This window comes from Cyprinodon variegatus, unplaced genomic scaffold (assembly GCF_000732505.1).
Source record: "Cyprinodon variegatus isolate N-32 unplaced genomic scaffold, C_variegatus-1.0 Scaffold1250, whole genome shotgun sequence".
Taxonomy (NCBI): domain Eukaryota; kingdom Metazoa; phylum Chordata; class Actinopteri; order Cyprinodontiformes; family Cyprinodontidae; genus Cyprinodon; species Cyprinodon variegatus.
In genome coordinates this window covers 56567-72590 of record NW_015151703.1, presented here as the reverse complement: position 1 = coordinate 72590, position 16024 = coordinate 56567, and the positions used below count along the sequence as shown (strand labels likewise).

Below are 16024 nucleotides of genomic sequence, written 5' to 3'. Positions count from 1 at the left end.
AAATCCACTCCACCAGAGATTGGGAAGTGGGAGGAAGCAGAGTTAGGATCTGAGCGGTGTGAATCTCGCTGTAGCAGCGGGGTGAAGGAGGTTCTGGTTCTGCGCTCAGTCGGAACCGCGCAGCGCGCTGGAATGAGTGAGAGGAGCGGACAGCAGCTCTCCCTCTCTCAGCCACCTGGAAGTTTAGAGCCGCCTTCAAACTTTCGCCGGGGCTGCTCGCTCTGAGCTCAGTGTAGCTGGTCCGTTTGGTTCCTCCATGGTCCTGCCTGGTTCTGGTCCAACCAGGTGAACTGCTGAAGCCGTTCGGGCTGCGGGGAGCTGCGTGGAGCTGCGGGGCTGGGCTACCTGTGCGCACACGGAGACTCCACTCTCTGTTTGACTCGACTGAGTTTTACGCGCTTCTGCTTTAGTCGGAGGAGCCGAACTGGGATCCATTAGGACGGTCATGGAGCTACAGACAGGGGCTGGAAGCCTGCGGAGGGACGGCGGGGTGACCTCCATGGTGACCCGGAGAGGAAAAGCCCCCCTATGCGCTGCTGGACTCATCCTCTGCTTCCAAGGTCGGTACCAATGTGTCCACCACCGAGCATGCTCTGCTTGGTCAAACACTCTCACTGATTAATAATTAAAATGATCAGTTCATGGAGATTTCCGCCTGGATGGACATCAGGGGGACAGCTGTTGGACTAACTATCCAACCAGATGAGCATCATGTAGTGCAGATCTAAAGACTTGGAGCTAAAGTTTGTTTTTGGGGTCTGTGGGGTCCCCCTCCTCCCCCCGTGGATCCCCTCCCCCATTGGTCCCTGTAAGGAGGGGAGAAATAACCGAAAAGGAGTGCGCAAACCTAGTCTGCGTGCGTAATGAATCCATAGGTGCCGCACATTGACTGCATCCAACGCGCTCCTTCCTCTGGGGAGATGTCCTGCAGAGTTTCATGTCCTGCAGAGTTTCATGTCCTGCAGTGTTTCATGTCCTGCAGAGTTTCATGTCCTGCAGAGTTTCATGTCCTGCAGAGCCTTCATGTGTTGGAAGATCAAACAGGGTTTTATGTCCAGGAAAAAGTAAAAGTAGCAAGCAATTGTGAAATATAGGGAAAGGGGTTGAATTGTTGTTGATCCTTCTCTGAATCACTTTTCTGTTGCTGATACTTTGCAGATCTGATGGTTGGTATCCAGTGGCGGTTCTAGACCAAATGTACCAGGGGGGCAAGGAGGGGGCCAGCATGTTTTCATGGAGGCACAGAAAAGCATGAAATAAAAAGCAGGGCAAGGGATTCAAATATATTAAGATAGCTGCATATAGTGAAATTTCTATTCAATTAGGTTTAATTAAAATTCTATGTCTTATTAGGTCAATATATATTCAGAATTTAGGAATTTTACATACTTTTAACTTAAATTTAAGTTAAAGTTACAGTTTTCTATAAAATCGGAATTAGAACTCAAGAAAAACAGATTAATTTAGCTGCAAAAATAGAGCATGTTTTAAAAAACAACATTTAGCAAATGGAAACTGGGATCCTATCTCAACACCACTGAAGCTATCACCTTATTGCTTTTAAATAATTAGTAAAACAGAATTTATAAAGAAAAAAAAAAAGAAATGGATCAAAAGGGCCATGTCTGTTACGGGGCATATCATCATTAGAATTTCTTTTAGTATTATGTCTTCAGTGCCGGGGCCAGGACATGATCTACAGGGGCACTGGCCCTCGTTGGCCCCTGTCTACAACCGCCCATCTTAGTATCTCTACCACTGTTCCACATCTAGAGACTTCAAGTCTTGCAGGCTTTTTTTTTTCCAGTTAGAACTTTGACTAGGCCATCCTAATACACATGATTTTATTTGAACCATCTTATTGTAGCTCTATGTTCAGGTTCAGATGAAGCCTCCCATGAATAAATGAATGAATACTCCTTTTTCAGACGATTTCCTCCACAAAGAGAACAACATATTCCCTTCCTTTTCCTTCAATCTAACAATTCTGCACCATGTTGTGATGCATACATGAAAAGCAAAAATACACAAAAGTTTTCAGTTGTAAAATGTATGGAAAAAATTAAGTTGTGAGCTCCATTAGTTATTTTATTAGGCCTCACGCAGCTAAAGAAGCTCAGCTGAACTGTGGGAAGAAGAGCAGTGAAGACATTTAAGTTTTGTGGAAGGAATGCTGTTCTCCTGCCGGGGATGGAGCTCATTAAATCAGTGCTCATCTTGTCATAACTGAGTCAGTTTTATCTGATTAACGCAGATTGAAATTTTTTTTTCTTCCCAGCCCTTTAGCGCTGCCATGGTAGTCAGAGTGGCTGAATTAATGTCTTGGAAGTTGAAGTGTGTCTGCTGCTCCCTCCCTCCATCAGGCCCCCGCCACCACCTCATGGTGCCCGTTTTTAGGGGATGAATGTGTCCTCTGTGTGCAGGCAGGGGCAGGGATGACTGGGGCTGCTGCTGGTTTGTTTTTATAAAGCGTCTGAACAGAACCACTCTAGGTTCTGTCCCGACGGCTTGCTTTTAAAGGACTCTTTCTGACTGGGGAGATCAGACGAATATTTTCTTTTTAATGGTTATTTTCAACTGGATCTGGGTGTTGAGGTCAAATATTTTCACCCAGCTCTTTAAAACAAAAATGTGCGTATTTTTGTAGCTGCTTTGAAGCAACTCTACTCTGAGAACTATAGTTTTCTATAAAGCTAGTGTCTGTCTGCATCTCTTTCTCCCACTTTAAGCAGCTCAGATTCAACATTTTAATGTGGGGGATGAAAAAAAGGACTCAGGATTTGCAGATAAAAACAATATTTTGGATGCATCCCTCCACATCACTGCTTGCTTTTATTAAATCATCACTGAGTTGGTTTCTCAGTGAAAGACTGGATGTTATTCTTTAAGGATGTCTGCATCTTGCAGCCGATCTCTGAAACTGCTCAATCGGCTTGTGGTTTATTTTTTCCGATCGATGAAAAGCAGATCCTACTGTACTGGAACAGATGGCGATGAATGCGTCTTTTCAGTTTTGTTGGCATTCACACCTGCTGCAGCTTTATTTGAGAAAAAATAATAGGAACCCTTACGCTTTGCTGTGCCTCTAGGCCGTTTGGCTGCTCACCCATCCTTCAGTTTCTGAATGCTCACATTAGGACTGGATAAGAGGATTAGAAGTGAATAAACTAGTAGATGTGTTCTGTGTGGATGAATTTATCTCCTCACTCCATCAGGTGCTTCACCAGCTGTTTAGAAAGACAATGTGCGCTTTGTTTTATTTACAGAAGGAGAAGATTGTCTGGTTGATGAATTAACATGAAGATTAAGGGGGAATGTGGTAAAACTTCTGACTTTTATTCAAATTAAATTTTATCCAACTTTCTAATTTCCAGACTCCAGGGTCCGGTTTATAAAAAGATCAAAGTTTTAACTACTGGGATAAAAGAAACAATCACTGAAAAAATCTGGAATTTAATTTAATATATCTGGCTAAGTAGAGAAAATATTCCTTCCTTTTTTTCCTCCTTCCTTTTCTACTTCATCCTTTCCTTGTGTCCTATCTTGCTTCTTAATGAATTTCTGTTTAATCAACCTTCCTACTTGATTCCTTCCTTTGTCCTATCCTTATGACCTTTTTTTTCATCCTTGTGTTCTTCCTTTTATTCCTTGCCTTCCGCAGTCTAACTTGGGATGTCTCTATGCGATATTGTTGGCAATTGATCGGACAGCACCCAAAAAGCAAATATCTGAATATATATTTACCTCCATCTAAAACCTTAAGCTTATAGAAACACTTTGCTTCTGTTTAATGTGACACACTGGTTAACAAGAAATGGCTCAGTTGTTTTCATATCAACTGTTGTGGACTATTGTTCTTTAAGTAATATCGATTCATTAAACCTTTTCCAACATGAGCAGTAAAAGTATTCATGATCTGTGCTGAAATGTATCGGATCAAGAGTCAAAGCTGCGATATCTCTATTGAATTGGAAATTAACCCCTTGGCTCCCACCTTTTTAAAGCTTGTGCACAAACGAATTACATATCGAAAAATTATTATCCCACATGTTTGTGATGTGTCTTATTTGAAAGCTAAGTCTTGTAGTTTCCTACGATATGTATACAAACCCCAAGTTTTACATAACTTTAGCTATGTAGCTTCAAACATTTTCATAATGATCTTTTTTTTCTCCCTTGCATAAAAAAGGCAATGCATACGGAAAAGGATTAGGGCCAATGAAAAAAAAAAAGTTAACTGATTTTTAAATTTTATTTCAGTTTAACATGGGAAAAAAGTTTTTTCTCAGAATTCTGACTGAATTCTGACAATAACAAAAGTCAGAATTCTGACTTTTTTCTCAGAATTCTGACTTTAATCTCAGAATTCTGACTTTTTTTATTGTCAGAATAAAAGTCAGAATTCTGAGAAAAAAAGTCAGAATTCTGACTTTTTCCCATACTAAACTGAAATAAAATTAAAAAATCTGCTAACTTTTTTTTTTTTCCCCCACTGGCCCTAATCATCTTCCGTAAATGCAAAATATTCTATATTTTGTGTATAATTCGTAGCTGACCTTTTGAACTCACTAGAACTGATTATCATGTTTTAGATGACAATAGTGTAAAATGTCAGGTCTGTAGTGCTAAGCATTGTGAAACTGTGACCCTTTTTTAATGCAAAAGGTCCATTCTGCACAATTTATCCAAATTAGGCTCAAAAGTGCCAGACTGGATTATTTGAATTTTTTTTGACTAATTTGTCCTCAAAAAAACAAGTTTTTTATGTAGCTTTACACAAATTTTCATTCAGGCACTTTCTTTTATGCTTCAAAATTTCAACTTTCAGAACTTGCACTATAGGTTTTTTGTGCATATCCAGTTATTTCTCCTTTCCTTTCACTCCTTATGCACATAAATAAACACTATCTTTTCAGCTCACTCCTACACTTCCAATACTTCACTGCTAATCTTATCTTATTGGCTAAAAAAATATATCAGACGCATGCGCCTGCAGACTGTGTTTCCTACATGTAGGACCCCTGATTTTATATATATATATATATGTATATATATATATATACATATATATATATATATATATTACATTTCTGTGGAGTGTTACGGACAAAATCAGCCCATTTATGTCAGGTTATAATGTATTTTGTAATTCTTGAAGTTGAAAACATTGTAGAGAAAATAAGTTGAAATTTGATGACAGATTATCGTTTTTCTGTGTTTGTGGAGAAAACGTGGCTTATGATTGAGTTTATGGTTGTTTTCTTTTGGATAAGTTGATAAATAAGTGGGCTGTTAGATGCTGAACAGAATGTGACGTCAAAGCGTCCCCGGGGCCCGGCGGTGGGAGGTAAGGGGTTCAAGAAATGTATGATTTGTTCTACCTCAGATCTTTTCTCCATTTTCCTGCTTTTTTCTGCCTTTTATACCTAAAGTCTGCAGTGCAATTACCTGCCAATAATTAATACAGAAATCAATTTTGCATCTTAAATGTAACTTTCTGGAGAGGTTTGAATTATTTCTATGAAAAATGTGCAGCTTCTTCTTGCAGAAGAAGAGTTAGTCTCTGGTTAGTTTGTGCTACATGGTTGTTGAGAGGAACAAGAAGAAAAAGGAAAATATCGGTTTCCACTGAGGGGTAGATGGCTGGATGCGTTTCCATGTTTCCTTGTGGACTTTAGAAACTTTCACTAGTAGCTGTGGGACTGTGGGAGGATTTCTCAAGGTCCTGGGAGTCTGGTTGCTGCTCATTTATCAGGTAATGTTTATTCAGCTTTATGCAACGCTTTTGAACTTTTCTCTTTTTTCAGTTAGTGTGTAGTTTACTCTCAGTCCAGGTTTCAGTCTCAGGGGCGGATCTTCTTACAATTTCAGGGCTCCGATCCATGGCTCCCATATCTCTTATTACAGCGTCCTTGTCTCCGCCAGATCCATGCTCCTTGGTCACAGACGCTCATTTATTAAATCCGTGTCTCCTCAACTTTTCCTCCATGTGTGTAACGGCAGTTTGAAAGAAAAACTATTTATGGATTAGGCAGCTTTTCCTCTCTCCAGAGCCTTTCTTACGTTTCATTGAAACCATCTTAGAGTCATGGCTCATTGGTTGCCAAAAACAACTGATCCCGCTGCCTGAAGGAGAGATTAAGAAGAAAAATGGATATGATGGCTTATAAGATGTCATGTCAGCTAATATTTTCCACACTCATACTCTAAACCTTTGGTATGCATGTGGAGGCAGGAGGGGTGGGATCGTACCTGAATGATAAAACCTTCCCACTGTTTATTTGCTCGGCCCTCAGTCTTTATAAACTTTAGTAAAACAAAATAAAAAGCAGCAGAATCTAACATTTACAGTCAACCGTGTACCTCAGCTGGCGTTCGTGTTTAATAAGAAGCATGCATGTTGGCTCATGTGTTAGCGATTTGGCCAGCTTTGTGGTTTTTGTTGTAGATCTATTTCTTTCCTGCACGGTCTGTTGCTCGTCTCGTCATGAAGGATCTCTGTTGTTTATTGACTTGGTTTCACTGGAGCTTTCTGTCCTGTCTGAACTGGAAGAAGTTTTTCTTTCTGCCGTCTTTCTGATGACATGCTGCTGTTGTGCATTTCTTGGTTAGCATGCAAAATAAACATGATATATTTTACTCTAAAATAGTAACTTAATAGTCCATCACAGGAAGGGGTGTTAACTATTTCCTATAAAGGACGGTGACGGCTGCTTGGTTTGACAGAACTCAGCCCAAGGGCATGGCAATTAATCACATTTGCAATATATTTACAATTGAACAAAACCCAATTTTAAATTGCAGAGGCAATCAATTTTGGTCATTACATGTTAAAAGTGTAACTAAATGTATCTATCAACCCATTATCTGGAGGTAATATGCTTAAAGTGGGTTTGCAACAGACAGGATAGAGAGGTGCAGCTAGCATGCAGATTCATGCTTGCAAGTAGAATTGATCACTTCTTTACAAAAGGTTACAGTAAAGTCATGCAACAAAGGACTCTGGACAAGCAAGCTTTCCAGGTAATTTAAAAACTGTAACCCTGGAGTTAAATATTTACATGATTTTGGTTAATGCAGAGGAGAATCAAAATAAAATTGCAACTGCAATGTTAGTTTAAAACAACCGCAATTTTCATTTTTGGCTAAATCATTCAGCACTCCCCCCTCAGGGAGGGGCTGCTGCTCAGACAGCAAAACTAATGGGGATTAATCAGAGATGCATGATTAATGTGAAATACTACTTTGAGCATCATTTCGATGAAAGAAATGGTATGAAAACACAGTTAACAGCTAAAAAAATTGCTTATGTTGCATGATAGGGCTCCTTTAAGTTAATATAAAACTCTACACACAAGCTGTCGTACAGTTCTGCAAACTTTCTACACCAAATGTAGCCTTTGCCTTAAATCTAACGACAAGCTTGGATGTAAAATCACTCATGAATAGAGCAGTTAGCAGATATCAGCCCTTGATTTTAGCCGGAGACACTGGAACCGATTGTTTTTACAAAGTCTTGTGGTTTAAAACCCCAAAGCGGTTATTGGTATAATCCACTTAATGGTTTACATGTGGAAATATAGTATTGCCTTTTTTAATTTTTTTTATTTTAGAGTTAAGGGGGCAGGTTTTTTACAAGACTTTTGGCCTCATTAAGTCCTTCGTCAGGGCTGCCAGTAAAAAGTGTTTTCTGCAGTAATTTTGTTGTCTTTCCACTTTTATTCCTCATTATCTACACTAATATTAATGATTTCTGCTGCACTGCAATCTGTTGCCTACTCTCATTCTCCTTTGCATTGATGTTTACCAAAAACATTATAAAGTTTTGCTTAGCCTTTGTTTTTTGTTTTTTTAGCTGCTGTAGAAAAAAGAAAAACAAAACAAAAAACTAGAGTTGTCCAACTAGACTCCTGGAACATAACACTCCCTCCTCAGATACTCCATTTCTCCCCCCTGGGTTGGTTGGCGGTTTTCTCCTTCACAGATGACCAAATCGCTGGTTTGTTTTCAGTTTTTGGGAGCAAAGCCTAAACGACGCTGTTTCTGCATTTAAATGTATCCGATTGAAACGTGCAGGAATGCCTCATTTGGATCTGCAGCTTTGGCTGAAGGGAGAGGAGGGAAGAAAGGAGGGTGAGGAGGGAGAGAGGCGTCTGGCATGCCTTTGCATAAACCCAGCAGCCATTAACTCTTTGTGTCCTGAGGCTGAATGAATTCATCAGAGCAACGGGCCACAGGCAGAGAGACGGCAGACAGCTTCTATTCAACTCCTCTTTGTCGCAGCAGTGCAGGGAAGCAGGCTGCCGAGGCCTCTGGTGTCTGATATCATCAACGGCTGTTTCATCTCAGGCTGATCAGTCGGCCCGACTGGTTCGTTGCTAAAACATGAGCGATTCATTTTTCTCCTTTGTCTTCTGTTTGGAGTTGCTCTTCGTCTTTTTGTTGGGGTAACAGCTGAGGTCTGGGGTCCATTTAGTTGGTGACCTGCTTTGACCTCTGGCTGCTCTTTGCTGAATCAACCTGTGTATCTTGGCTGTATTAAGGGTGATAGGAGCCAGCATGAAGTGGAGGGTTTTATCAGCTCTTGGCTCAGGAGGCCGGTGAATGTTTTAGATCTTCCAGGTTCCTTTGAATTCCTGATCAAACCGAGCGCCGCCGTTCTAACACACTTTCAGAGCAAAGTGTTATCAACGATTTGGACAAAAAAACGAGTAAATCAACTATAAGCACATAGTTGTTTTTTTTTTATTCACTTTGAAGACATTTCTTAGACAGAAGTGATAAATCATATATGCCAAAAAAAAGATATTATATGATAGATGTACCACATCATTTGCTTTTGTTATTATAGATACTATCGTTAAGTAAAACAAAAGAACGACAGGTTGGACTGATGGGTTTCCTGGTCATTTCAGCCATTGTGATCAATATAATGACCATGTTGGAGATTCATAATGTACAGAAATGGAGAAACATTCCTGAGTCATTTTTCTAAGGTTTAAAACATTAAAGTGGGTTCCTTGAATAAAAACATACCCTTTTGAGTAAATAGTTTACCAGTTTCTAAGTTTTGATGCATTTAAAGGATTGGATAAAAAAAAAAATATATATATATATATATATTTAAAGATCAGTCATTTTTTAAGGAAGTTGATAATTTCTGGCTGATTTGTTCATCTTTGAGTGAAAAGCTCTAAAAGCCCTTGGAGCTCATTAAAACACGCTGTTTAGCTTGCAGCTCTTCTTTATTAGTCATTCATTCAGATCAACACAAACTATTATTGATCTTTTTTTATTCTGTTAGGTGGAAGTTTAAATTTTCAAGTTGGGTTTAATTCTCATTTATTTAATGGTAATGATTCTGTTGTCCTATAAGATAAGTGATTATTTTCTGTCATCTGCTAATCAATGAAAAACCAGTTAAACAGTGATTAGACACATGAACTGTATAATAGCTTGTATGGTACTTTAAGGAGGTTCTATTTTCATTTTGTCCAAAGATTCATAAAAATCTTTATTGCTGAAGAACCATCACAGATTTGAATGAGTTCAGGTTTTTCCTTTCTGACGATCATCTGTTGCAAGTCTGATTTGTATTTGAAAGAGGATTTATATCCTCTTTTTATCAAAAAGTTATGGATTCCTTAACTTTTTGATTAAACAACTTCAGAAAAACAGGCCCTCAGCATCACGTATCCTCTACCATGCTTAAGAATATGGATGAATGTAATGTAAATCCCTTTATTGCCCCAGAATGGGGAAATTCACTTTCTGCATTTGACCCATCCCCTTAGGGAGCAGTGGACTGTCATTGCGCAGTGCCTGGGTAGCAGTGTGGGGTTAGGGGTCTTGCTCAGGGACCCAGAGTGGAAGTCTGTGGTAGTTCTTAGGACTTGAACTAAGAACCTCCGAGATCCAAGCGCAATGCTCTAACCACTAGGCCACCATTCCCCAGATGGAATGGAATACACTTTATCAGATACTCATTGTTCTATTATTATTCTTGATGGCCAGCTACCTACATTCCATAAAATGTGTTTTCTTTTTTTTATTCCCCACTTTGAGGACTGGCTGAGAGGTTTTCCACTTCAGCATATTTGTACCTCAGGATAGGAGATAGTCGTTAATCTATCAGTCACTTTATAGAAATAATTTGAGACCCAGTAAATATTTCTGATCAAAGAAGTCTGCTCAAATGACCTTTGTGTGTGAAGCAATGAAGCTGCAATATTTTTCTTAAGATCCATAATTGAGGAGGGCAGTGCATCCTGAATATGAACATGTTTTCTCATTTCACCTGAATAAATGTGTGATTTGGCTGATTTGACCTTAAAGGAGAGCCAGCCTCTCACTGGATGAATTTAATGGCTCTGCAATCACCAGACGTGACCTCTGCTGACCACAGAACGCTCACTGGTGTTTGGGAACTGTGCACCCAGCAGATCTGGCTCATTATGAGCCGCATTGTTCTATGTTGGCAGGCACTAATTGCTTTAGAGGGAAGAGGCTCATTAAAAGACAAACATATTTTTTTATTTTCTCTGGTTCCAATCATGTTAAACAACCAGACCAGCAGCTACATGTTCCTCTCTGCCATTTTCCACAGCCGCACTCCATTTCACCTTCCTTTTTGCTTGTTCCACTTTCATAAACCGTGCCAAGTACCGAATCCCCCGCCCCCTCTAACCGCTGCAGCCCCTCCATCCTCTCTGGTGTTGTCCTCTTTCTGAACCTTCCTCTGAGGAGTCGGTGTTAACCCAGGCAGCAGGATGAAGCTGCACAGCAGGAATAATTGAGTAGGAGCTTTTGGAAGACATCTTCCTCTGAAAAGCTGCATCCCTGATAGGAAAAGCAGATTTGTAAAAACTGTTTTGATCTGTTTCCTCCAGAGCGGTCCTGATTTGCAGCAGCCCTCACTTTGTCTAAGGGGTCCAAATTGGGTCCCATTACATGCCACCAGAATTCATAACCGTTAAGGAGCATGTCAGGGGACGCTCCCCTCTGGTTTGTTCAGTGATTGTTTTAGTTCTCCTTTGGCACAAATGAATCAGTCCCTTTCTTTTCCAACTGGAAGGTGACCTGTTTAGTCTTCATGTTCATAGAAATTATTTGTATTCTGTTAAAAAAAGGGAAAAAAAGAGAAAATGCATTTTCTTAAGCTTTATAGGCTTTATATTCCTGTTTATCTATTAGGCTTTCAGGTACTAAGGCGGGTTTAGTTGGACTAACTTTTTTGTGAAAAGCAGCTCTTTTCTGATGTGAGGAATGGTGGATCTATGGAGTTGGAGCAACACAAACACGTCAACGATTGATGCAGAATTTCCCAATCACTCTAAACTGCACAATGATTACTCTTCTCTAGTTTAGTTTTAATTAGACGTATTGATAGTAGTTTGTAATTGGAAAGAAAGATTCAAATCCAAACACTGTTCTCTGTTTGGGTTATTATGGGCCTCAGTCAGCGTGGTTCCCCTCAGCAATGGTTGTGTTTAAATGCCCACAGAGGACGGACGTAATGCAGGCTTTCACAATGGGCCGCTCTGTGCAGGTGCAGCCAGCTGACACAACCTTGTTGATTATGCTGCACGAGGCAATGTTTCCTGTTCTTATCTGGCGAGGTGACGACGGACAGAAATGTGTTGTGTTGTCTAACAATCGACAATGGTCCCTCGGCTCGCCCCCATGTGCCAAAACAGCAGAGGAAATCTATGTGTTGTTGCCGTCGTTTCCTCCCTCAGTAACGCACAGCGGATGAGGAGCTCAAAGCATCCTCCCTCCCAATGGATCGCCGCTGCTTTTGTATCCTCATCCAGGTTAGGACCCAGACGGGGGCCATCTTTCGTCACTGTGCGCTCAGCCGACCGGGGGTGTCGGTTCTGTGTGCGCCCGTGTCGTCAGGAGGGTGAAGGCTGCGGACTCCCTGCGGGCCTGAACAACAGCCGTGGCAGGAGAGGACAGGCAGCTGTTTGGTTGCTGACTTCCTGTGGTGCAGATGCTGCTGAACACCGGGGGCTTTTACTGTGGCTGAAATATTTTAAAGATGTGAAAACAGACTCCTGCTTGAACAAAAGGCTTCTCTAAGCGTGTCGTTTTATGGTCTACATGTGGCTTTTTGCAAATATGTTGTTGGTTATTGATGGACTCTACAGTAAGTCTGTTAATGTCGCTCTGCTTCATTTATTGCTGTTCTCTCCTCTTTATTCATACACTTATTTTTGAAATCGGAGCCATGATGCTTCCGTTTTGGATAACGATCTGGTGAAGGCTTTGCACAAAATAAAAATAAATAAATAAATGAAACCTGCATAATTATCCATCTATCTGTGTCTTATGCTCTCTCTGATGCTCCATCCTTCAACAGGGCCATCTGTTTGTCTGGCATTGAAGCAAGAATTTAAACCTCAAGCCGTTCAAATGCAAAAAATGGGCTTCTTGTTTTTCTTTCTGGCTTTTTAGTCCATCAAAATGTCCATGATGTGATGCCCTAGATTCGTTAGGGAATCTCCAAAAGCTTATATATCTGCAGGATCTGATCCTGACTTCAACCACCCCTATATATTGATACATATTGAAATGCCAAACAAAAATGTATTTTAATAACTTCAAGTCAAAACTAACTTTCTGCAAAACTTTAAATATTTACCCCATTCTAAACCCTATCATGTAATAGTCATATTGCCTACATCTATCTATCTCTATATCTCTCTATATCTATCTATGTATCTATCTCTATATCTATCTATGTATCTATCTCTATATCTATCTATGTATCTCTATATCTGTCTGGAAATGATGGGTAATATATGAACAATGACTTTTGACTTCAGAGGTGTTGTATGCACATTACTGCTGCTGTAAATGTCCTGAAAAAAACCCACCACCTTGCATCACAGCAGTATGTCTCCACCCCCCCAGCCCCATTTTCTTTGAGTTATTAACATTTCAGGATCTTACTCAGACCCAGCTCTGCTTTTCTGCCCTGGTGCGTTTTTGCACCATGACTTCACCGGTACTCTTTCATCTCTCTTGGGATGGTTTCCAGGCACAACTCTTTCTCTGCCTTTGTGTCCTGTCATCTTATGCGAAGGAAAGAAAAGGTTGCAGTGAAAGCTATGCCTCTGCCTGTCCCCCTGCAACCTCCCAGGTCCGTCTTGAAATGAGGTCAGATGACACACGAGCCCCGGAGTTGAACCTCCGCCCTCTCCGTCTTTTGAACGTTTAGATGGATGCTTTGAAAATGGAGGGAAAAGAAAACCTTTGAGATTCTGAAACAGCACCTCGCTCCCTGTAGTAAAATTATTGAGAAATGCTGCGGTCTGCCTTCAGAAACATGTCAGGTGCAGTCCCACAGTCCTGAGTGACGTCTGCCTTGGAGCACTCTTAACTTTTAAAAACAGGCAGAGCTGGAAAGAAGTCACTGGCGGTGCTATTGACAGTCTCAACTTTCCACTTAAACTAATTTGGTTTAATTAGCTTATTACATAACTTTAAAGAGTTTATATGAGAAAAGTGTTGTATCCTGATGAAAGCTGCAGTTATTCTTACATCAGCTTCACTTATAAAAGCGGGAACTCTTCAGCAAACTGGGGCTAGACATGAATTAATGAAGCGTCGCCGTTTGTAGACTCATGTCCAAATGTTTCACGTCTTTAACAAGAATGAGCTGGATGTCCTGCAGCTTTTCCTCCTCCATTTGTTTGATCTCGTTGTTTTCTTGCGCTGCAACTCTGTGTGCATCTGTGCGGTTCAAAAGGCATTAAACATGAGCGTGCTCCCCAAAGCGAGACATCTCTGAAGTCTCAACAGAGTGTGTAGAGTTATGAAAGCTATAAAACTGGTCCAGAAGTTTTGTTGGACTTTTTTGGCAACGTTTAAAGCTGTCACAAATGTGCTGCCCTCTTGGTCTGAAAAGGTGTGAGTGAACCAACAGTTAAACTTTGTGTGAACATATATCATTTTTGCTTAGATTTTTTAACATCTCCGTTTCTTGTTTTCTTTCCCAACTAAAGTTTGACACACTGATCAATGAATTGGACTCAGGTTTCCTGCTTCTATATCTAGTAAATGTCTCCCCTTCTGCTCTCCAGAACAGGTTTCTCTTCCATTGTCCAGTAAATGCTTCCTCCATTTGTCCGTCTTCCAGGACAGGTTTCCCTGTTTCTCCAGTTTTTTTTTTTTTTCAGGAAGCAGTCGCAAATGTACATGAGCTTCTCCTTTTTATCCTTTCAACAGGTGGCAGTTGCATCTAAAATGTCACTAAGAGGTGATATTTATTGTTTATAAGATTAATGTTATTCAGTTGGTCCTTAAAAACTGTTAATCAGGGTTTTCTACAAGGCCTTGAGGATGGATTTCATCAAAATAGGATTATGTTTAAATTTCGGATCTGAAGAAACATCAGGTTGTGATGTTCTTCTATTATAGATGGGTTCAGGTTTCTATATATTTGGAAAATAATTGGTTGTATATGATCATGCAGATTTCATTTTTAAATATCTTTTTTGTCAATTTGCTCCTGAATGGACCTGCATAAAATATTCAAGAAACCATGACTCAGTACTATATGAGTGAGATCATCAGATTCTGATTATGTTCTAGTTGCACAAGGGTGGCCTGTTTGTGCCGGAGCTGAGAAACAGTGAACAATACAGTTACTAACCTAATTACCCTCGTAAAGAATCGCATGTGCAGCTACGTGTCCCGTTGGTCTTTGCCAGCTTGATCCTGTGATGTTAATCTGGTTGCTTTTTGGGTCATAAGATGGAGTCTGACCTCCTGTGATCCCAGTAGGATGCATTCACTACTTATCTAAATTAACAGCTAATTAAACCAGATAAGAGGAGCAGAATGTGAGTTCAGACTTAAATATTAAAGGCTGAAACGATTCTTCTTGGGTGGACGATTTTCCTAATCTTGCCTTCATGGCATTGGGTGTTTTTCTTTTGATATAGCTCATGTATTTTCCTACTCTTGGTATATCAGATGAAACGTGCTCTAAAATTTGAGGTTGCAACAGGAAAAATTGTATATCAAAGCTATATGTGTTCTGTTAATGGTTTAATTGGGAGAAAAAAAGCAGGTAGGCAAACAATAATATCTTTGGGATTGGTGTTATGGTGATTGAACTCTGGATGATTTCCATAAATGGGAAAAAGGAGCAGTTGTTTAAAACGAACAAGAGAAAATAGCCATAATTCAATGTAAGACCGCATGCTTCCTATTTTCTTCTTTTTGATAAAAGGGCTTCTTTAAATTTTAGACGCTGTTAATTCCGTTGCTGCTGAAGTGTTGAAACGCGGTCATGTCTTCTGGTATTTTTAACAAGTTAGGGGCAGACCTCTGCGTTAATCATTTCCATGTGATTGTTGGTGTGTTGCTCGTCTGTCATTGCTGTTTCACATTTATTAACTTCCATCGAGAGACAATTAGGGCTTACTTGGCAGTTCTGACTCTCTCAGATGAAGTGAACAAAAGCTCATTGTTTGTGAAACTGTTATATTCTAACTTGCTTAACAGGCAGTCAGATAGTCAGTGAATGTCAGATATTGATGAAAGATATAATTTATTTTGGAAGAAACCCAACTAAAGCAAACCAGTCAACCCTAAATAACTGGTCCAATGCAAATAAGCCAAATGTTTATTTAGGCTCCATTTTCCCTGCTCTTAATAGAAAGACTTTTATTTTGTATTATTCTGAAGTTTAAAAAAAATGAGTGTATTGCAATAAACTTGCAGAATGTTTCAAAGTTATTGCCATCTGGTTAAAATCCCAGAGTAAATTTCTTGAGCTACAAAACGCAGTAAAGCATACAGGAGTTTCAAGATTCATGAATTGGCAAAGTTTTGGAAGTATATTCAATAATCCACAATTTCCTAATTCATTGTTATTTCAATAGGGCATGCAGCAAAGGGCTATATTTTTTGAGCTACAAATATTTGTAGGGTGCGGGTGAAATGGAGTTCTTTCTGTGAAATTGACAGACCGTAGTAACCATGTTTGCTCAGTCATGTCTTTGTCCAAATA

At 39.9% G+C, this 16024-nt stretch overlaps 1 protein-coding gene across 1 annotated transcript in view; it reads left to right on the top strand.

The window, feature by feature from the left end:
* The window catches only part of ptk7 (protein tyrosine kinase 7 (inactive)), a gene marked incomplete at its 3' end in the record, with an annotated part of 64219 nt that continues 48195 nt past the window's right edge, over positions 1–16024 (top strand). The window contains exon 1 of the mRNA XM_015401695.1: positions 1–560. Within this exon, the coding sequence (XP_015257181.1) occupies positions 446–560 (115 nt within the window). The remainder of the gene's footprint in view (positions 561–16024) is intronic.